This window comes from Copadichromis virginalis, linkage group LG2, assembly GCF_057382275.1.
Source record: "Copadichromis virginalis isolate Kocher_CV1m ecotype Utaka linkage group LG2, C_Virginalis_male_GT1.1, whole genome shotgun sequence".
Taxonomy (NCBI): domain Eukaryota; kingdom Metazoa; phylum Chordata; class Actinopteri; order Cichliformes; family Cichlidae; genus Copadichromis; species Copadichromis virginalis.
Genome location: NC_140619.1, coordinates 4,417,648 through 4,442,129, shown reverse-complemented (window position 1 = coordinate 4,442,129; position 24,482 = coordinate 4,417,648). Strand labels below are relative to the sequence as shown.

At 37.1% G+C, this 24,482-nt stretch overlaps 2 protein-coding genes across 7 annotated transcripts in view; both read left to right on the top strand.

Annotated features, from left to right (window-relative positions):
• The first annotated feature begins 60 nt into the window (after window positions 1-60).
• Window positions 61-11,312, top strand: cxcl14 (chemokine (C-X-C motif) ligand 14). The gene is made up of 4 exons (XM_085468856.1): window positions 61-472; window positions 2,136-2,241; window positions 5,798-5,911; window positions 9,215-11,312. Exons 1-4 carry the CDS (start codon window positions 409-411, stop codon window positions 9,228-9,230), a joined length of 300 nt encoding a protein of 99 aa, XP_085324982.1. The 5' UTR covers window positions 61-408; the 3' UTR covers window positions 9,231-11,312.
• Window positions 11,313-12,856: 1,544 nt separating this feature from the next.
• The window catches only part of fam13b (family with sequence similarity 13 member B), an 80,675-nt gene continuing 69,049 nt past the window's right edge, over window positions 12,857-24,482 (top strand). For all 6 annotated transcript variants that reach the window (XM_085468790.1, XM_085468807.1, XM_085468799.1 and 3 more), the window contains exon 1: window positions 12,857-13,101. The gene's annotated coding sequence lies outside the window, so the exon portion shown is untranslated. The remainder of the gene's footprint in view (window positions 13,102-24,482) is intronic.

Sequence of the window (24,482 nt, the reverse complement as noted above, 5' to 3'; positions counted from 1 at the left end):
TTCTGCCCTCCCTCCCTTTCCACGTTCTCCACTTCTCCCTCGCAGGACACAACAAGTGTTTGATTCGCTGTCTGGTCGTGCATATTAATGAGAATGGGATAGCGGGCAGCTTTTAAAAGAGCTGCTGCCTGCCTCTCCACAGCAAGCGACGGGGAGAGAGAGACCTAAACGAGTGATTGGAGATTCATCCAAGCGCTCGGGACGCACAGACGGAGTTGCACAATCAGTGCTCCAAAGGGACCCCAAAAAGCTGAAATCCCCATTGCTCTTCACGTCTGCCTCCCAGTAGTGGATGCTATCTACATATCGAAAGACTTTTTGTTGATATTTCAGTATTTACTGCTTTGCAAGGCTCGGGTTTTGAGGAACTTCTTTTTTTTTAAAAAATCTTTTTGGACTTGTGAAGACATGCGTGGGTGCACGACGGTGCTGCTTTTGTTAGTGGTGGCCTTATGCTGCCTGAGCGCAGAAGGTAAACACTTTTTTCCTGTTTATCTTAGTTAAAGTTTGTCATTTTTCAAAATGGGCTGTGCGGCGCTTAAGCTGTGATAACTGAACAATTATCGGTAGGTGGAAAATAGGTGGGAGGTGAAAGCAAACGCCTGGTGTGTTGTGTTGTGTTCGTGAAAGGAAAGATTGAGGAATCAACTCATGCTGTGCAGAGTTTGTTTGAAACCAGAGTCAACAGCTGAAGTCAACTTTGCTGAAGGGACTCGGTGGTGCGTTTGCTTGCATGCCTGTGCTCCAAAAATGAATTTAGGTCGGCATAAACAGTGTGTTAGCAGTAGTGTGCACTCAATTAGGCACCTGAACAGCCCTCTGGGACATACAGCGTCTGGCAAGACAAGCGAAGCCACCCTTATGTAACTAAATTAACAGTAAAATATTCCAATTTTAGTTTTTACATAATTATTTAAAATGCATTTTTCTTTCTGTATCATAGTTTCATTCTCCTTTCGTGTCTGCAGCTGTCAAACTTTATGGGAAAACTTTGTCTGTATTTGCCAGGAGCATTATTATATTCTGATGGAAACTGACTTTTTGTATAACGTCTTTCCCACCATATATATATGAAAGTAAACATATACATCATTTGAGAACAGGTTTAACGGGCATCTCTTTCAGTTCAGTGTGTAAAGTGGTGAAGCTGTTTGCCTTTGACAATATAGTAACACCAGTGTTTGCCCATTTTTATTGGCCTTTGTTGTCTGATATGTTGGTGCTCAGTCGCGCTCCACTGTGGGGGCTTGTGACAGATTTAGTGCCTGGCGGTCTGGACAGATAGCAGATGATGGATGAGGGAAACCTTGGACTATCCAGGTCATCACCTCCCATCACAAATATACAGCCCAGCAAAACTAATTTCCTCTGTGTAATATATTCACTACTACAGCTAGAAAACTTGCCCTGAACAGGCATCATTTTAAGTTGATCAGAAGATGATGGACAGACATTATTAAATATATATGTATGCTTCAGAAGTAAGATGACATGTAGCTTTAATTAAAGAGGTGCATAGACTCTCCCTTAGTGCTTGTAGTGCAGGAATTTTATAAAATTAGTGTCTGATAGAGAAGCAACATGATAGTGAGATAAATACAGGATAGCTGAAGTCTCAAGTTCTTCGTGCAAGGCAGTAAGACCTTTAGGAACCCATGCATCGTCTGAGCTTAACGGGATAAATGCAGCATGTTTAATTTTGCTGATGTGCAGTGAACAATCAGCAACAGCATAAAACTCGTACAGTGTGGAATTCAAGCCAATTTCCTCTCTACACAGATGTTTCCATTTTAGTCATGCTTAATATAAAAAGGGGTCTAACTGCATGCCAAATTATATTTCTATTTTAATGTGCCTTTGACTGTGACTTAAGTAAAAGCATGGAATTTGAGCTGTGTGTTGCCAGATATAAATATAGAAACAGATAACACCCACTTGTCCTTTGAATTATAATTCAAAGATAAAGCGGGAATACTTCGTTGTGATTCCACGCCAGTTTGCCGTCAGATCGCAAAGAATTAACTTCCCTGTCAGTTAAATACCTGTCAGTCTGACTGGCAGTAATTGAGCTTGCATGACAAGTTTATTAGATTTGTGTCTTAGCAGTGTAATGTGTGCATTATATTTCTCAACAGCTTACAAGTGCAGGTGCACCAGAAAAGGGCCCAAGATCCGATACAAGGATGTACAGAAGCTGGAGATCAAACCCAAACACCCGTTCTGCCAGGAGAAGATGATATTGTGAGTCAGACTCTGATTCTCTTTCAGTGTGTCACTCTCCATATGTCATTTCTGCATTTTCTCGTTTCTCTCTCTGCTTTTTTCCTCAGTTCTTATTCCTACTTTACATTCTTCTTTTTGCTTAATCCCTTGACATTTTCCTACCTGCTTACCTGTGTTCCCTGTTTTTCCCCCTTTCCTCTGGTTATTCATCCCCTTTTTCTTCCAGCGTGTACTCTGCACATGCTTTGAATACAAATCATACAATTAGCAGATTACCAGCATATTTAAAGCCGTTCCTGAAGCATAATGATACTCCAACATACTGTAAACATATTCAGCTGCCGCGCTCACATTTTGAGAACACCCTTTCGTTGGTGCCTAAAACACTCTGAAAGATTTGCAGCGCGATAAACTGATAATTTAATTACTCCCTGTAGACAGGAGGTGGGGATGATTTATTACCTGAAAAGGAGGGGATGAAGAAAGCAGCGATTTCCAGGACATTCCACAATGTTCAATTACTCAAGCATGAACATTTCCAGACTTTTATTTGTAAATTCAGACATCATGGGCAGTGTGAGATGTAAGCATCACATAATGATGCAGTCCATTAATCTATCTATTAATCTATTAAAGTCTAGTTAATGTAAGAATAATGTAATGCTTCTGTGTTCAAAAGACTATTTGTACTTAAACAATAAAAAATGGGCTAAATCACAGATCAGTGCTTGATCTTTCTGCCTCTCTCTGCCATCAGACATTTAACCTTTCAGGTCAAAGTTCAAGCACACATACAGCTAATATGCTCATTTTGAGCTACTGAGGAATGCACCATGAACTGATTCTTCTCCTATGAATTATATTTCAAAAGAAGTAACCTGTAGCGCTTTAAGACAGACACTCTCACCTGAAATTTATAAATACATTCATATTATGCGTACAGTCTGTACTACATGATTTCAGTTGATGTGAATGAAGCCCCACACAAGCCAATAAAAAACTATAAAACGCTGTGCGCGTTTCATTTTTTTTAAGTTTTTGCTTCAAAGCTAAATGAAGGCACAGCAGATGGGGATGTTATGTCAGCCTCCTGGGACTCTGCTTGGTGTTCAATGCACAATCTCTGCTGCCACCTGCTGCCACATTACAATATAACACAGAGGACACAGGCTGTGTGATGTGTGGACAGATTTTTATGCTCAAAGTGTATTCTACTTTTTACAAAAGGTTTGAGATAATATCCAACCATTTAAGTCAGTTTATCATATCAATTGATTTTAAACAGAAAACTAGGTCCTCTTATCTCACAATTTGCTGCTTTTATAGCAATTTTAATTAAGTAAAATTGATTATTAAGTTTTAAGTTTGCTGTTGTTCTGTTTTTGTTTTATCATTAATAATTTATTTAAGCTCCAAGTACATTTATACTATTAAAATCATTCATCTTATTACAGATGCCCTTCCGAAATGAGTACTTTATGGTAATCGGTTGTTGTTGAGTACAGCAAAGAAATTATAATATTTGAAAATTTTAGTGTGTTAATCAGTGTTTCAAATTTCATTTGAAAATTTCACCTTTCAAGTGCTGAATAGTTACAAAATAGCTGTTAGATGTTGTCTCCATCTATCCGAACGTTATATTTTTATGAATGTGATGTGCTCTTGAACGCCTTAAGGGAATTTCTTAAAAATTGAGCCAAATGTTAGCTTAGCTGATTACATTTTGAGGGTCAGAGGTTATGGTCACTCTAACCTCACAAAAAACATTTTGGGGCTTAACTCAAGAATTTACACTGTAAATACTAATAAATTTAACACTCTGTAAAAGTCATCACTCATGATAAAGGCTGAAAAGGGCTATTTGAATTCATGACTCCTACCTTACATATTTTATACATGAACTGCAACGTAACTGGCTGGCGGAGGAATACAGCTGCAAAGCGGAGGGATGATGTATAGTCACACATCAAGTCAGTCAAGAAATAAATTGTGTGTGCATTCCAAAAGAACAAACCTGTCAGAAGCATTATATTGTATTTGGTCTGCATCACCTCACAGGTCTGTTTTTCTGTGAGGGTGTTACGCGCCACACAGTCATCATTCAAGGTTGCTCTATTAGCATGAGATGGGGCCCACCAGCCGTTAGTGCCTGGTGAAAAATGAGTCTCAGCAGGCTCCGGAAAGCAACAGAAAGAAAGAGAGTGGGAGAGAAATGAGCAAGAGAGTCCCCACTTTGGTCGTTTGGCTTACAGCGCTTAGTTTGGCATTCTCAGCAGCCACTCCTAACCACAAACATGCACAACCTAGGAGCCCCATATACCATCTCCCTATTCCTACCTGTCCTCTCAATTTTCTGTCTTTTCCCTGGACTTCATTCATCTTCACCTTCCTTTTTCTAATGTCCTTATAACTCACGGAAGTTTTCAGTCAGTGGCTGTGCTTCAGCTACCTAGGTGAATGATAATGAGTCGGAACCAAAGCTCAAACGATCACGGTAATTAGGTTAAATGCAATATACACAGGAAGTTTCATGTTCTATCCATCAAACACACTCAGAACTCAGTTCTTCCAAAAGAAAGAACACAGAGCTATCTAACTAAGGCATCAATTGTGAAACAAAGGGACAACCAAATGGGCAGGAAAATAGAGGCAAAACTCTTTAATCTTTATAACCACTGAATACAGCCTTCGAATCAAAAGTCAAGTTCCTTTGCAGTCAAGTCATTTAGCATTCATGGTTTGCTGAGCCTTTGAGTGTGTCACTGGATAGTGAGGCCCCCTAGCATGGTGGGTCTTTTGTTTTTTTATATTTACCACGCTCGCTTCTTTCATCTGAATACGCCACATACAGGCAGTCTGTCTCTGTCGTTGCCAAAAGCAGAGCATAACAGACAGATGAACTGATTCAATGAGCTTAGATGTCACATTTTTAAGTGGCAGCTCCATAATATTGCTTCATTGCCAAAAAAGCTGGCAAAGCTGTGCAAGCGGATCTTTTGAATTCGGAGGGCATTCAGCTGTGGAAATGTTATTGGAGGCAGCTTAGAATAGCCACTAAAATTTGGGGCAAAAACATGTCAGATGTCTTACTCCTTAACCAGTCTCTATTCAGCAGACTCAGACTGGCTTTCAGATGGTTTGACTTGCTCACAACAGTGTTTTTACTCCAATGAAGTTGTGCCTTGAGTTCTTAAGCTGAACTTAACCCTCCAAGTCAAACTGAAAACTTTCATTGTGAAATGTTCTTATTTTACTCACTAGCCATTTTTGTTGTCATGATATGGTAGCAGTCAGATTCCGGTAAGTGCTTGGCCTTTAGGGCCACTATATTATTTTTTTCATAAGTGATGTAGTCATTGAAATGTTAAAAGCGATCTTACTGAATAGCTGGCAGCCACATGTGCAAAAATAACTTTTTGCACATTTTAAAAATCTTTTTTAATTTTTATAGGAATAAATAAGAGTGTTCAAGAGTACATGTGTACTTGATACAGACTGGAAAACCTACATGTCATGTTTTGTGTTTTTTAAAATCAGTATTTAACCTTTGCTTCTTCTCGGCTCCTGTTCTCAGTGTGACAATGGAGAATGTGTCTCGGTTCAAGGGGCAGGAGTACTGTCTTCATCCCAAACTTCAGAGCACTAAGAACCTGGTCAAATGGTTCCGCATCTGGAAGGACAAGCACAGGTAATAGCCTAACACCAAAATAAATAAATAAATAAAAATCAGGTGATGTTAGTTAAAAGTACAGTCAGTCGTGTTGTTAGGTTATTTAATGTGTAATTATATATTTCAGCAAATTGATTTTCACAAACCGAAACATCTAAACATTTTACAAACTTAGAATCAATTAATTCATAGTACACAGAACAAACACGTGGCCTAGATAAATAAATAAATAAGACTAGATAAAATGTCATCCTCTTCCTGTATCTGAACGAAACCGTGCATGAACACATTTATTTATTCCAAATACTGTCACATTTACTTATGGTAGCAGAGTAGACACGTGACCTTCCCATCCCTGGACAGATGATAACAACCTGAATAAAAAAAACAACAGCAGCTGGGTATAAGCTAGGGCTGAACGATTATGGAAAATAATCTAATTGCGATTTTTTGCCCCAATATTGCGATTGCGATGCGATATGCGATTATTTTTTAAGGTCTTTGTCTTCTGTATTATTAAACAAAGACAAGCAATACATCATATAGTATGGCCAATACTATATTACATTAATTTTAAACTGTTCTTTCCTGGAAGACAGACCTCTGTTATGATGACATGAGGTGATGCATGAATTGATGACTGACATTTTTATTTAACTTCTTCAATCACAACAGTATATTTGAACATACACAATAGTTTATTTTTAGCTTACAAACATCTGAGCATAAAGTGCTGACAAGGAACCCTGGTGTAAACATTAAAATGAAAGTCAGTACAATGTGCAGATTGCAGAAATATACATAAACAAAATCAGTGGCTTTACCACACTCAGTTTTTCGACATCTGTGAACTACTAGACAGTCATTCAATTAAAAAATAATATTAAATAAATAAAACTAATAAATAAAAAATACACACATCTTACTGATCTCTGCAGTCAGTAACATTACACATAAAGTGCAAACATAATAGCAATTGTATAAACACACACACAAACACGCCTTTAAAATTTAAAGGCGTGAAATTGGACGGTCTAGTTCTGATTAGCGTCACCGCTGTCTCGGTGGAGTTTAATAAACTCGGCCGTCTGCTTCTTGCTATCTAAAATATAACCAGACACTGGCGTAAATTCTCGACTGTCTCATACTTCTGTTTAATAAGTTTTCTGTTTGACGTTTAGTCAGCTGTGTGAAAACCAAGGAGGAACCCACCCGGGGGATTAATAAAGTTTTATTTTATCTAATCTAATAACTTTAATCTCAGCCAAACCGATTTACTCACGAACAAACAAAACACTGAAAAAAGCCCAACAATAACATTTTTAGGTTGTCTAAGTGACTTATATATTACGTTTAACCCGAGCAGCGAAACTCCGCGGTGATCTGAAAATGATGTGCCGGGAGTTGTGCCGTTCTCGGCCGCATCAGTAACCCTCGAGCTCCCGGCTAGCTGTCGAGCTGGTGGGTAGCAGACGCCCCTGAAAACGTCGAAGCACTTTTGCAAATATGGGATATCTTGATAAACCGAGCAGATATTTGATGTTTACACAACTACTTTCTCGCCTGAAAATATGTTAAAAGTTTATTTTGTGACCCAGAAAGATTAGTATGAGTAATTTTAAAACTTAGTAGCGGCCGCCATTGTTGGAAACTGGAGTTTGGCTGGGCCGCGCTATGAATTCTGGGATATGGTAGTAATTTGGACAGCCTTCGGCGCGTCGCTGTGACGTAATCGGTCTACAAATGCGGCCTCAGGAGGATGCAGCCCATGAATTTGGACATGTCCAGAGTATAATCGCAGCCTTTGCGGTTAGAAAATTGCACTTGATCATGTCGCGATATTATCGCAAATGCGATATATCGTTCAGCCCTAGTATAAGCTAACATTATGCCACCTAATGTTAGGCTCGAGTGCCCTGAAAATCACATTTCCTTCTGTTTATCAGAGACAAAGTGTCGCTAAGAGTCCCAGTCCAAAAATGTTAGATCCATGTTGTCAGCTGAGGTGAAAGCAGAATGACAGCCTACACTCACTACAGATAAACAGCAGCTAGAATTGTTTGTCCTATGGAGGCCACCATAGCAAGGATTTTACTCTTGCATTGGTAGGCGTAACAAAACAGAATTAAGTTGAGCGTGATCTGCATTCTACTGACATCTAGTGGTCATCTATCAGGTTCACATGAGAAAAAATTATATAAATACGTAAGTCAGACAGAGTTAGCTTAGTCAAACCCATAAACTATCGGTGTTACAGTTAAGGTCCACAAGTGTACTTTTTTTAGCTTCTATGTCCAATTTGCTGCCTTTCATGGGAGATAGAGTTTGTGCAGTTACATAAATGTACCAGTTTATATACCTAAACATAAAACACTGACGTAACAGAGATAACATATGCTGTTATGGAAACTTAACCCCTTTTAGAGATTTGTTAAAGTAAATAAAAGTAAGAATCTGAAGAACATTTCATGTATTTACAATATCGCACAGCTCCATAACTTATATATATTGTCAAATGTTTACAAAACTTCACAAACAACATTTGATGTAACTAATGGTTATTTGACTTACTTCTGCATTGCTATCATCTAAAAGCAGTCAGGCTATTCTTTTCTGACAAGCCAGTATTTCCTAGAGAACTGTTACTGAATGTTTCCCTTTGGATTAGCCTCTACAGACCCTGAGATGGTTTTGTGGGAAAATCCCAGTAGATCAGCAGTTTCTGAGCTAGTTAAACCAGCCCGCACCAGCACTAACAATCATCTTCCCCATTTTAATGCTCAGTTTGAGCATTATAAGGTTATTTTGGACATGTCTACATGCCTAAATTCAGTGAATTGCTGCCATGTGATTGGCTGATTAGATATTATTAGATATGCATTAACAATCACCTAAACAGGCGTACCTAATAAAGCATTATCACCATTATTATTACCATGTTATATCTTCTTTGTCATTTCATTAAGAAGCAATGCATAAACCACTCATAAACATATGCACATAAAGTTTTTCAAGTTTTATCCCTGACTCCGGGCTGAAACCATATCCAGTGGCTATCAATAAAGATGTGATGCTTTATTGATTTGTTTTGTTAAAACTAGTCTTTTTAACTTCAGAGGTCAGAGTCAGGTCTTAGACAAAAGTCCTCTGGACGTATTTTTTCAAAAACAGCATTTCTAAGGGACACTGTTGGTTACAGAAGCATTAAAGTCATGTTCGTACTACATGTAAACATTTGATCGCTACTCAAACAGAGACACCTTTTTTAGTTTGCAACCAAAGGAGCAAATCTCGTAAGAGATATATGTTTGTTTTCCACAGGGTGTATGAAGCATAACACCGTCGCTCTCAACACAAGGATCGTGTGAGACAAACAAAGGACACCAACTCCACCAGGACTACATTTGTGAAGTACAAGATGTAATCTGCATTGAAGCTGTACTTCTACTTCTTCTGCCTGAGATCTGTCAAGCGCATCAAGAGATATCTACAATTTGTACATAGGCTGGTGGGCTCGCTTTAGTTGGCCATCAGTGTAGTTACAGTCACTCACCACTCCAGTCTTTGCCACTGTAGTTATATTTGTCAAATTGTGGACAACGCCATCTGTGTTCAAACAGTTGTATGGTTGTTATTCAAAGGGGCTTCTGTTTTGTTTTGGCTTTGGTGAAAAATGTGCAAGAAAAAGAAATTCTGAGGAAAGGCAAATATTTCTCTTAAAAATACAGTGTATTGGTGTTTAATCATTGCAGTTTCCACTTTTCCGTATCCTATTCAGTATGACAGGTATATTTATATAATCAGCGTATAAGGTTTGGCTACAAGGGCGCAGTTGAAATAATGGGATAAAGGTTCTCCATAAATTAGATTCTCTGTATCTGTAGAGGAGAGTCAGTCAGTGTGTGATTATATTTTATACAGAAGTTGTTTTTATTCAGACAGATTATGGAGGTCCGACAGTCAGTGTGTGTGTGTGTGTGTGTGTGTGTGTGTGTGTTGTGTGTGTGTGTGTGTGTGTGTGTGTGTGTGTGTGTACGCATCTGTGAGTGTTTTAACTGTTTCCATCTTAATAAAAATTCATCTTCAGAGGGACAACTGAATCTATTTTTTTTGCAAACTGTTCTCATACTTAACCTGCAGAGTGCACATTCAATAAATATAAAAAAATCAAACAGGTCATCTGTGCCATCACTGCTACAGTCTGTTTATTGGAAATTGTCCAAATAGGTCATTAGTAAGTACACTAAGAATATAAGAATCCTAGCTGTTTATGACGAATGACTATATGTTTCCATATTTTCACACTGGTTGAAATATTTTTTTAACTGACCTACATATCGTGGCATCCTTAAAAAGATGAGGCAGGCCTGCGATAGCACCAGTAGACAGCATCTTGATTTTAAAACCTATTTAAACTCTTTAACGCCTGCTGAAAATATAAAATAATAATAATTAGAATAATTTTAGGAAATATTTGTCAGACAGAAGTAAAATGTGCTCTGGGCTTTACTGCACCTACAACAGTAAAGCAAAAGGAAATTACAGTGACATTATCAATAGTTTCAAACTCTGCCCAGTGAAATAGTCTGGCTTACTGGTGTGTTTTTTACTAGTTTATGGACAATAAGGAAGCTCAGTGGCACAAAAGAATGATCTATAGCAAGATTTGGTTACATAGAAAAAAGTTTCTTTTGTATGTCTTCTTTTTGTTGTATGATTTATATATATATATATATATATATATATATATATATATATATATATATTGATGGAGGAAATGTTGGCTGTTATCAGAATTGTCATTTATGATGGAGTTTGTGTTATTTTGATGTTAGAAAGGCATTGGAAAAGTAATGCTTTGCTAGGGACGATTTGGCTGAATCTTCCAAGAGTCTGAATTACAATTACTGCCCACACAGAAGACAACACTCACAACAATTTAAGCTGTATGGCCATTATGGGTTTTTTTTTCATTGGTTTTCTTTTTCCTATAGTCCTATATGGATGACTTCAGTATCTCCTAACCAATTCTTTCATTCTTCCTTTTGAATATTATTATTCCTATTATTATTATTATTCCTTTTGCACATTATATATATATATATATATATATATATATATGTATGTATACACACATACACACACACACACACACACACATACATACGTAAAGAAGCATTTTGGAAGTGGAAACATATAGCCTATACGTTACTGAGAATAAAGAATAAATTCATCTTAAGACTTTATAGCATCATGTATGTTGTATTACTGCATTATAGCTGTTTTTTGCTATTTAAATCTTGTTTTGGTAACAGATTCTTGGAGGGTGTGTGTTTGAAGCCCGCCAAGCTCACTGTTAGACCTTCCTTAGATTGTTAAACAATAAACACAGCAATAAAGTGTCTATAGAGTGTCTATAGAGCTTGTGTCAGCTTGTGTTTGTATTTAATTCATTTAATTGAATTATTGAATCGTAGTTCAACTGAAACAGCAAAGAAACCTTTTTTTCTTACAACTTATTCCACCAGGTGGCGGTAAATACCCATTCAGTCACATTTAATATCCTGAAAGTGACTTTGCTCCACTGTATTTATACATAAAATACATTTATGTTAAGTAATATAATGCATAACTAATATAGTACATTTATTTATCATGTCACTATGTGCAGTATAGGCAGGCTGGATATCAAATACGTGTAATGCTCTTTTATTCACTTTAACAAATCTCTAAAAGTGGTTACGTTTTCATAACAGCATATGTTATCTCTATTACTTCAGTGTTTTATTTTTAGGCACATAAACTATTCATTTAATGATTAATTAACTTGCAACTATCTTTATGTAACTGCACAAACTCTATCTGCCATGAAAGGCAGCAAATTGAAGATAAAAGCTCGAGAAAAAAAAAGCACACTTGTGGACCTTAAGGTTACAATTGTTACACATATAGTTTATGGGGTGGACTTTGTTGTAAAGGCTCAGGTTTATTATGCTGCCAGCATATGAAAAAAGGGGTGCTTATTAAAGTATATGTAGTTAAAGGTTTTAGTTTATACATTTATTCATTAGTTTTATTTGTAAGAAGCAATGTACAAAAACACTGGAAGAGAAAAAACAAACAAAACAAACACATATCTAACATGCAAGTAATAATAAAAGAATCTTTGCATTATTAAGCATACAATAGCAATAGTACTTTATTATTTCTAAAATATAAAAAAGAGATTATTAGGCTGAACTTACAGCACTGTGCAAAAGTCTCTTGCCACTCCTTTCTTTTGCTTCCAAGGAGCCAGACTTCCATGTAATATTTTAAAGTGAGCAGCAGTTCTCCAGGCTTTCTGAAATTATTTCACAATCTTTCTTTAGACATTGGCTGCTTTTTCTTTAATTTTCAGTCCATTCCTTGTACCAGAGCATTTTTTACATTTTCTACTGTTTGTGAAGCCATTCAAGTATAAAAAAGCCACACAACTCAGGGGAAAAACCAGTCTTGCACAATAGTGTAATATAGCCAAAACCAAATTTGAAATCTATTTTTAGTCACTTTGTTACTAGCAGAATGTTGTAAAAACACATTTGGTTATACAAAAAAAGTGAAACACAACATAGTTTGCCACAAATAAAATGTTTTTGCGCTAGCAAGGTGCCTCCTAAAGAGAAATAAGCCCAAGTGTGTTTTTGCCTTACATACTGTACTTACTTTTACGTTTACACATTCACATTTGTGCGTAAATCGCTGCACCTATTTCCTATCGTCTATATATATATACATATATATATAACACATACTTGACACTGGATTATTACTGTTATAAGTAGATAAAGAAATCAGCCACAGATGCGTTTTAAGATGTCTCTGCTAGTCTACAGCTGTCTGCAAGGCGGGGTCAGTATTTGGCAGCTGTCTCCTGCTGCGCTCACAGTAAAGGAGGCGGGGCCAGTATTTGGCAGGTTCGTCCCTGGAGGGTGTGTGTGTATGTGTGCGAGTCTCTCCAAGCAACGACCTGCGAACGGGCATCCGAGGCAGTCTGAGCAAAAAAACAGGAACCACATTAATTTCGAGTGTCTTTGCAATGTTCCCGACGATATTTCTACATTATTTGCTTTGATCTCGTCAAAGTTACCGTCTCACCAGAAGTCGGCTTCAGAAACGAAACAAGAAATTAATGCATCTCGCTCCGCTTTCCTGTTTGTTTTGACCTGGTAAGGTACCCCGGAGCGTCTGATTAGCTTTCCTTGCTAACAGCTCTTCTTCTGGTTCTCTCAGCATCTTAAACGCTAACTAATGCTAGCCTGCTAAGCTAACTCTGTCTGACCATTTCTATTATGTGTTTATATCATTTTTTTCTCATGTATACCTGATATGATATATCTGCTCTATATGTGTCTTTACATAGAGGCTAATATTAAAGCGCACAGCGGGGCTTAAACCCGTTTGCGACTACATTTGTGGTCACTGTGAGCTAGTGGCTAACGGATAGCACCGAATAGCAGTTCCATCACATCTGTGGCTCCTCCGCAGGCACGGCAAGCTAATTCTGAGACAGAAAAAGAAACTCCTAAATAATTGAGTGTTTGTTGGCTTTTATCAGTACCGCAAGATAAAAAAAACACTCAATGGATTTAAAAAAAAAAAAAAGTTTTGTGTACATTTGATAATATATATAAATTATGGAGTTGTGTGATATTGCTTGTGCATCAAGAATATGAGACGCAGTAGGTAGGATAGTTTAAAATCATCCGGTTATGACGGGTTTTTTATACAGGATTATACGGAAACCGTTTTGAAATCTGTGTTCCTGGAATTCGTGTTCTCCCGAGTTGTAGATGGTTTCGTTTTCTGTTCTGTTTATTTCTGGAAAGCTTCATCACTGACACAGATGCTTCCTGCTCGGATTCATTTAACTGTGTGTGCTGGAATGTTCGCCAATGCTTAGGTTCACATGATTTGATACGAAGCTGTGCTGATCCAGATGAGGATATGTATATGTGCAATAATTGCGTCAGCAATGGCGTTACATTGAAATGAGAGGCTGACGTTTATTTCTGAGCTTTTTGAAGTCTTGGTGATTGCATAATGGCATCCGGCAACATGTCAAGAAGCATGACGGGTTGGTCTTCTGCATACGCTGTATAGTGTGCATAAGTAAAAGAACTTCCATGTGTATGAAAACTAGACTGTAATTCACAATTATTCATAAATATTTGGCCAATTTAGGTCATAAATAAGGCATTAGTTAAGAGGAATTTACCAGTATATCCAGGTATGTTGTTAGTAATATTATTTCTGTGCCTACCATATAGGTTCAAATAATAAATATAAAATAACAAATAATTTTTTCACTTCATGACTTGTAGGAGTTAATTCTATAAAACCCTTTTAGTTCGAATACATTTCAAACTACAGCGCACCTAAATAATACACATTCACAATTATTAGTTATACCTCTTAAAGTGCTCATTAACACAAATACCTAATTAGGAAGTCACATGGCAGCAACTCAATGGATTCAGGCATGCAGACTTTGTCAAGTCAACCCGCTGAAGTTTAAACTTAGCATCAGAATGAGGAAGAAAAGTGGTTTCAATAACTTTGAACTTGGTTTGACTGTTGGTGCCAGATGGGCTAGTCTGAGTATTTTCCTACACACCTCTCTGTACTGTGCACAAGTAAAACAAGTGCTCTCACAATCTAGTTTGAAGTTCAGTCTGGTCTGGAAAAGGGAAAATATCAAGTGAGCAAAAGCTCTTTGGATAAAAAGCCTTGTTTGTGCCAGAGGTCAGAGAAGAAAGCTGCTTTGAGTTGATAGGCAATCAACAGGGGCTTGAATATCAGCAGTTGGGCTCAACTGTCTTAAAACTGTGTTTAAATGGTACATAATAAATTCAAAATAAAATGTTTGCTGCAATGCTACCTTTGCCCCTGTTTTTAAATAAAGTCAATATATAGCAAGTCTTTGTTGTAAAGCTTTGATACAAACTCCATTTGGACTTGTCACGATAAACAGTGTTTTAGCCTTGAGGAATTACCCAGTATGCTGTTAAGCGGCATAATTGTGTAAATATGAAGTTATTAATTAAATAGTTTGTTTGACAACTTGTGTCCTAGGATTGTTCCCAGTTGAAGAGATTTGCAGATTTGTAATGGCTGTCCTTATAATGTGTATGATTCATAGGACAGGAACTATGAGTGAGAAGACTGTACAGTCATAAAAGCCCCCTTCTCATGCGCTTCAGCAGTATCCATGGCAGTAATAAGATAAATAATAATATAAGCTATTTGAAAGGACACGGTGGGCGTTGTATCTTTTAACTGGTACAGCATTTATGAAAGACTGGTACACTGCTCAGCACTGCGTAATTTGCAGTCATAAATACCATTTATGACTTCGAGATTTTTAATTGCAATAAAAAGCTTTGTTTTATTTTGGTAGTAAATGATACATTTCTGTTGTTTGTCAGACAAAACAAGTTAACTAGATTTCAAATTATGCTATGAAAAGCTTTTTATGAAATTTACATTAGAAAATATATGTGATTAAGTTGATTGGGAATTAAAATGAGTTGTTCTGTGACATCATCAGCTAACCAAATGATGGGGATGGCATTTTGATAACTAGAGATATACTAATATATCAACAGAACATTTGCATTGGTCTTGATCAGTTGCAGAAGTCAATGTTATAAATTTTATAATGGGTAAATATATATCAGGATTGTTACAAAGGGCTGAAAGACTTCTAACAGTTATGTTACAAGCTGTCCAGACGATATCTTTGTTTTTGATACTAGTTTATTAAAAAACTAAAAGCTTGAAAAAATTAGATTATATGTTATTTATGTCACAAAACTGTCCTGGCAGTAATTTAATACCGAAGCAACCTCTGATTTGTTTCCAATCTGTTCTGATTGGATAATCTTTATTGTGTTGAGCTCTTCAGATATAAAATAAGAATTATTTTTATCTACTTTAGTCTTAGGCCTTCTCAGTACAGTATAACCTGTTACCAAAACACTAGTGTCTAAGAAACAACAGGTGGATCTATACAGGTCAGTGGAAAAAATAAAAGTAGTTGTAAAGTTAGCTGCTGTAAAAACACCTTGGATTTAATCTGACAGTACTTTACAAGTGGTCTTATACAACAGTCCTCCAATACAGTCTACCTTAATAAAGGTTATAATTGTCCATGTTTGATGAAACTGTTTAAGCAAAGTGTTGATTCAGCTTTATGGTCATTCTAGAGTTGAGTTCTGGAGTTGTTGGTGTAAATGAGCTAGATAATGGGAGCGCAAACATCTCTCTAATAAAAACTGATCAGTATGATTTTATTGTGATTGATTTGAAATGGGCTGCATTAACTTTAACTTAATGTGGAACTGCAGTTAAAATCTATTTTAAATTTTTATTACTCCTCCAGTGATTTTATCAATTTTATCAATTTTAATAACCGGTTTCCTCTCACAGTGCATATACATGCATGTTAGGTTAACTGGTGATTCTAAATTGGCTATAAGTGTGTATGTGAGTATGAAGGGATGACTTTCCATTTATGCTAGACCTGCAAAAGACAGGCCGCCTGCCTAGGGAGTACTTTACCTCTCACTACATGAAAACTGTTCCAGCCCTAAGTTGGGTAAGATGGATGGATGAAACTGTACATTTTCCAAAAATGGTGACAATGGCTCTTACTCTTAGAGGCTCTTAGAGTGGAGTGTAACATATTAAGCCCTAAATACAGGAGAAAAAGCAGTAATTTGTCATATTGTGACAGGAATCGGTATGAATTTCAAATATTCAAGTTGTCATCCACTAATAAGAATGAGTAGTGACTGGGTGGTGGCGTAGCTCACTGGGTTGAGTAGAGGATCCATATGCCACATTCAAGAATAATTGGATAAGTTAGTATTTTTTTTTTCATGAGATGCCTAGATGTTAACAGCTGGAAATTTAATAATTACAGTAATTATTTTACCTCTAGTCACCTACTATACCTACTTATAACTAACTATTAATACTGAAATCAAATAAAAATTAAATTCTCATTAAGTGTACTTAAACTGAACCTGCAGCCCTTTATGTGGAGTCTCTCACGTATGCACATACCAACAAAGTCAGAAATCTCCAGCCTCCTACAGTGTCAGATAAGACATACATGTAAGACGACCCATAGTTTTTATATGGAAGGAAAAACACACGCACACACAGCAGTGTCAAAATCACACAGCTGCCTGGAGTGTGAAACTATTGTTGCCTAGTCATTGAATGTTTTTTTTTTTTAAATGCTGTGTATAGGGCCCCAAGCCAAACTAAATATGCCCCAAAGTTTGCTAAAGCTGGAGCAATACCAGAAAGCTACAAAATTAAATCTCATTTGGTTTATGTTAGCACGTATATAGCAAATATGCTTTGTAACTTATAACTAGTAGAATTGGTGAAAACACCATTTGTATGTTTGTATGTCATGTGTAAGCACAAGGCTAAGTACTCAGTGATGGACAACAACAAACTCCCATGAAAAGGAGTAGCAATATCAAAGTATGTAGCTACAAGCTGAGGAAATCCAAAGCACTGCCCTCTGTTGTAAATTAAACCAAAACTGCCCGAAGGCAGTGTCATGCTGTGTGTCACTGACCTGGCTCAAAGACTGTGTAAATGGAGATGGTTCACTGGGTGGCTATAGAAACGAAAGCTTCTACATGAGGGGAAAAAAAACCCTCATAGAAGCTTTTTTCCTCATATTTTGTCATTTACCTTGAATAACAAAGAATATCAGAACTTTAACTGTACATAGAGAATAGATGGAAATGATGAAAATCACCCTTTGGTTTGATAAATACCATGTGTACATGCTTTAGGACTTCCATCAACAGGTATGACTAGTATGATCCTTTTGGCATGTATGTATTTAATTGCTAAGTGCTCTCAAACATGGAGCTATCGCTGTTTCCTCAATGACAGTAAACAGCTCAGTAAAAATCGCTGTCAGGCAATTATGAAATCAGGAAGTCATGTGAAAGTACAGTTTGTCACTACTTCTAAAAAACTGACACAAAATGCATTAAGTTATCAAGCTCCTTGTGGTATGAAATAACACTTTGCAGAAGTGGTCAGCAAGGAGAGTGGTGAGGGGGATAGATGGCACTTGGGTCTGGTATAAACTAAATGTCCCACGTATAAACTGATCTCTGGAGAATGCTAGAGAATCAGTCTTGTGTAAAGATCTGACTGATCATCTTTAAAAGATCAGTGATGAGTGCCATGAAGGGAAAAACTATGAAAAAGAGAGATGGAGTTGGGGGGGGAAGTAAAACAAGGTCCTCATTGCACTTTGAAGGACTTGACTGATCTTTTTGCTCATGTCTGAGTGCGAAATACCTTAAAAGGCCTTGCAGCCTCCAGGCTTTGTGGGTCAGAACTGTTTGGGCAGCAACAATGAGCCAATAGAGAGTGGTTACAATCTTTTGACAATTTGTATTTACGTTTGAAAATTCCAAATCAGAAATTGATAATTACATTTATAAGTTTAAAACAATTCACTTTGTTTAGTCTGTTAGTAGATAAACAGTATACTTCTCACGGGTTTTGATCTCGTTTCTATTTGCTGTAGTTATTTGATGAAAGCAGTTCTTAATTTTAGTTTGGAGTTCATTTGAAAAGCAGAGGGCTACAGTATTCAATTAGGCAGATGGAGAAATCCTGTACTGAGCAGCTGGTTGGGGTTAAGTAATCTGGGGCTGACACCGTGTTCTCAGTAGGTTTAAGGACAGTGCCCTAGCCGTACAGTATCTGCTGAGTGTCGAGCAACCACAGAGATTGCCTGGTGAGCAAGGTCATATAACTGTAAATACAGCATGACAAACGACCATAAAATATATTTGTAACTCTTAGCACTATTTTCTACAGTATTTGCAGACCTTTGTACATTAAGCCTGTGGTTTTCTTCCTGCTTTGGAAAGCCCCAGTCGCTAAATATCTCTAAGTGTATTGGTTTCTATATCTATTTTCAGTTTTGGTTTGCATAATTTTATATATATATATATATATATATATATATATATATATATATATATATATATATATATATATCCATAGGTCCCTCATCCTATTCATGTAGCCCCTTCCGCCGGGGTTACTCAGTGAATACCTCAGGCAGCAGAAACCCAAGAAAGAGGAGGGAGACGAGGAACCATCATGGAAGGACAGGCCCCTGCACGGTATGTACCACCGGCAGATAGAGGAGGTGGCTGATATCCAGAAATCCTACCAGTGGCTGGACAAAGCTGGACTGAAAGACAGCACAGAGGCACTAATCATGGCAGCACAAGAACAAGCTCTGAGTACAAGATCCATAGAGGCTGGGGTCTATCACACCAGGCAAGACCCCAGGTGCAGGCTGTGTAAAGATGCCCCAGAGACAATCCAGCACATAACAGCAGGGTGCAAGATGCTAGCAGGCAAGGCATACATGGAACGCCATAACCAAGTGGCCGGCATAGTGTACAGGAACATCTGTGCCGAGTATAACCTAGAAGTCCCGAGGTCAAAATGGGAGATGCCCCCAAGGGTGGTGGAGAATGACCGAGCTAAGATCCTGTGGGACTTCCAGATACAGACGGACAAAATGGTGGTGGCTAACCAACCGGACATAGTGGTGGTAGACAAACAGAAGAAGACGGCCGTAGTGATCGATGTAGCGGTTCCGAATGACAGCAATATCAGGAAGAAGGAACACGAGAAGCTGGAGAAATACCAAGGGCTCAGAGAAGAGCTCGAGAGGATGTGGAGGGTGAAGGTAACGGTGGTCCCCGTGGTAATCGGAGCACTAGGTGCGGTGACTCCCAAGCTAGGCGAGTGGCTCCAGCAGATCCCGGGAATAACATCGGAGATCTCTGTCCAGAAGAGCGCAGTCCTGGGAACAGCTAAGATACTGCGCAGGACCCTCAAGCTCCCAGGCCTCTGGTAGAGGACCCGAGCTTGAAGGATAAACCGCCCGCAGGGGCGCGCTGGGTGTTTAAGTTATATATATATATATATATATATATATACGAAACTAAAGACTGAATTGGTTTAGTTGCCCAAGTTTCCTTGTTTTTTTTATTTGTAGAAAGAAATAGTGACTCACTTTTGTTGATAATTTATTCTTTATAATGTATGAAAGTGACTTATCACAACTGGGGTGGGTGATCAGTAAAAATTGTTTTAAGTCCCGTTTAAGCCAAATTGGAATCAGTAAAGCCAACAGTCAGTCAGCTATTACTGCATGCTTTCAAACCTCTTGAATTATACTTGTGATAGCTAGAGCAAGGCTTTGCAAATGGCTAATGCATTAATTTGACCTTGACCTCAGAGGTGAGTTTTCCTCTCTTGATTTGGCAGTAGTGCTGTTTGGCTTGGATTGAAGGGTAAAGTTAGTTTGCTGGCATCAAACTCAGCTATTAAAACCTCTCAACACTGCTCTGGAGCCATTTCAGGTCAAGTCATTGCTTACCTAGATCTGGGATCAGCTGTGCTCACTTGTTCAGCATTGGCTTTTGCACGGAAACTCATTTAATGGAATGTACTTTGGTTTATTTTCATCTGGGCACATTAAGGGTTTATGTTGCAATGTTACATGAATATGATGGATACTCTCTATTACTGTTCATATAAATCAGTAAAATTAAGGAAATATTTTGAAAGATTTATAAAAATCATAGCAAACACAGAACTGTTTAAAGTTGTACACAAAGGCCATACATTATATAAAACTAGACATGCATGGGAAACTGCATTATAATAATTATTTATATTAGTTTTTAAATATCAGTATCATTAGGTTGAACAACAATTAAGTGATTATAATATCATGAAACTGTTCCCTTGAAGTCTACAAACAATGATATGAACTGTTTCCCACTCTTAATATTTTGTTTACATTACACTTTAATAAGTACACAGTCTTGCTAGATTCTGTTGTGCGTTTCCGTTTTCCCAGATGGGTTTCTACTTACAAAAAGAAAATTACATCATTACTCTGGATACTTTTGTACATGCTCTTCCTTTTTCCACACGTGGAATTAGTTGGGTAAAAAAATGGTGCTTTTTCAATTACATTTTTTGTCATTTGCCTTGACTTAAATTATCTATTGTACCTCTGTTCTTATCATAGTAAAAATGGCAAACAAAATTTAGCAAGTGCATCTTGAAGAGAAAAGCAACTCTTTTGTGTGTTCGATGCATGTGGAGAACAAGCATTGACTCGTGGCCACAGAGCAATAATTGAGAAGCAAATCCTCATTGATCTAAACTCATTTCTCTGCCCTTTTTGGTGAGAATGCAAAACTGCCTAAACGTAATGGCTAAAATATCCCTCTTAATTAACCTAACTACTTACCACAATGTAGATTTGTTCACTTAAAAAAAGTTCAAAATATAAAAAGATGCAGTTAAAGGAAGTAAAAGACAGCAGCAAAAGCTATAATTAAAATGTCACTTCCTCTATTCTCTGTGAAACTATAGCTTGAACTCGTATCAGATTTTGCTTGGTCACTGTTGTTCATTTGTCAGCTTATGCTCACAGCTGGTGTTTTGATCTATTGTTTACACACAGGAACTCACACACAGATGGGAATGACAAGACTTGTACTATCCTGTGTAGACTACTCTGTTAATTGAGCCTCATTCAGTCTTTGTATAGTAATGCAAAGGATATTCATTCTGTGATACTGGACAACAGGCTTCCTCATTGTTTTTATGTTTGACTTTCCCATTGCACTGTCACTGCTTTCACAGAGATGCCAGACATACACAATGTACAAAGGCAACAGGGAAGTAAAATACCGGCAGAGTACTGGCCCAAAGTTGGAGTGCAGACATTTGGAAATTTCCATCAATGTGAGAACGAGTGAGAGAAAGAGGTGATACAGATCGATGCTAAATCAATAAAGCTCAAAGTCACTGCCTCAAAGGAGGCTGGGCCCAGTAACTCCTCCAAGCTCTGCTAAGGTCGGGCTACCACCTAATCTGTAATGCTTTGATGGTGAACTGAAATGAGTGTGTTGAGGTATATGGAAGCTCTGGAAACAAAACATTTACTTTCAAATTTGTAGGTCGTGTATATCAGTAGGAAGTGTACTTCACACCAGTGGTGCATATTTTGTCACCATGGCAACTAAGAAAAAAGAAAGACATAGCAATCGAATTTACTATGTATTTAATAGATATCAGTACCATCAAAAAAAATAACCGATTACTTACATAATATGCATACAAGACATGAGATATATATCACCATACAAAACCTATCCGCAGATTATACACCTGCTGAATTTAGTGTGAACCACACCTGAATGTTAAAATGACTACTGCAGTTACTTTACAGTACAAGTTTGAAATAGATCTGTTGACTTAAAACCCCATTTTTACAGTAATTAATGTTCTTGTTCATAATCTTTTGCATAATTTTCTTGATAGAGGGTAATTACTTTAGATGTGCCAGCTCCACATGACTTTGTTGCTGTAGATGCTATCGTTTGATCAAAAACCACTGGTTTATTATTACTTAGTTTTCTAAGGATATATTAGTGTGAGCTCTAGGGGGACAATTTAAAGTACAGTCTTCACCTCTGAAGGCCTGAGGGAAATAATTAAACGTTTATGATTATAAGGCCTCTAAACAAAAAAATCTTCAACTACTTAATAGCTCTATTGGGATTGGCTTGATAAAGAGGCTGCACTAAAAGTTGATAATACACTATCAAAAGTCCCATTTATCTTTTATGCACCATTGCTGAATGTTAGTGATGGCCTACTGTCATCCAGACATAATTCATGACAGTAAAGCCACAGTATATAGCCAATGCTTAGACAGTAATATATACTATGTATACTGTATAATAGACTTCTTTGGGAGATTGCACAGTCTGTGTGCAAATTACCTTTTTTAAGATGGTTATATTTAATAAAATGTGACCATAACCATTTCTTTAGTTTAAGAAAAATCTGATTTGGGTTATTGGTAAAGTGTTAAAAAATAAATTCTGTATGTCTGTTTACCCAGATGGCAACCAATCAAACTTTATGCAAATGTCCCAAACAAAATGCTGCTTTCCCTCCACTCCCACATTGGCTGCACAGAGCTGCACTTGTGTTTCCACTGTAGGCGTTAGAGCTTTTTTCAATGTCAAAGCCCTTCTGGGAAGCAAAGAAAGGTTGTTTTTTTTGTTTTTTGTTTTTACCGTTTCCCTTGAAAGGCACATGAGTCCTATGAAATTTTAAGACAAATTAATTCAAAGGCCTTCATAAATCAGATGGTTGTTTATCCATAAAATATCAGTATAAAGTATCAGAAAATTGCTGTTACAGTTTCCAAAAATGTCTGTAGGTTGCATTTTCTAAACGACTGTCCAGAATGATATGATGCGTGCTGCATAGGCTGGTTACATGAAACAAGATTTAGCTCTGTTCACCCCCTTGAGCTGTCATATTCATCAGATTCTCTAGCTTCAAAGAAAATCAAGCTAACCAACATTTGACAGCCTATTGTACTAGTTTTTAAAGTACATGTTGCATGAAATAGTATAAAAATATGTGTTGAAATGGTTATTTTTATTAGATGTCCCCTGCATCTTCAAAATAGTTTACAGGAAGATTGTGAATGTTCCTCGAGGGAAAGAGATAACAAGGCCTGAAAAGAAGATGTCCCCCAAAGACATGTGCTTATTAATTTATCACAGAAGGAGCAGCTAAACTAGGCTAGGGCAGTGAGCTGCTGCTGCTGATTCAAGGGCAAACACCAGCTTTACTGCCTTTTTTCCCTCCTCCTTACCTCACTTGCCCTTTCTTCTGTGACTTCATTAGTGTTTCTGCACGCAAACTGGATTCTGTTTGAGCAAGATAATTGCCAGTTTTCCTCATTTGGCATAAGAAAAATAAAAAACAAACAAATTGTAAAAATGATGCGCAGTCTTTGTGTGGATACACTACTCAATTTTTCCCGTGTGCTTTTCCTCTTCTTATTCTTTCAGCCATTCTGTTTAGCCATTCTCTTTATGATGCTCTTTTATTCTCTATAACTCTACTCCTTCTTTATTCCCCCATCTGTCTGTATCTTAGACTCTCAGCCTGACTTGACCTGCTGCTGTCTGCCTCCAAGAAATAGACTATAATTTCAAAGTTGTAAAATAAAAAAAAACTTTAACGTAAAATTAAAAATGTTAACTATCCGCAAAATATTTGATTTTGTACTAATAAATGACTGAATGCTAAATAATACTCTTCAACTCTAAAACTAATCTACAGATTAAGCTAGATAGAGTATAGTAGTATCTACTTGAGTCTTAGTAGGAAAATGTATTTATTTATATTAACATCTATTTATATGTAATCCTTCTATTCTGTTGCTTTATACACTTGCCATGAACAGTCTATGTAATAATTAGATGCTATTCAACCTTCAGGCTTTTTAACACAAAGGATAGTGCTATCTATGTATATATTGTTTTAAATTACTTAATATTTTTCTTAAATTGTACAAATTGAGAATACAACAAATAATAATAATATTAAGTATCAAATTTGTAATTCTAGCAGCGAGAATCTAAAT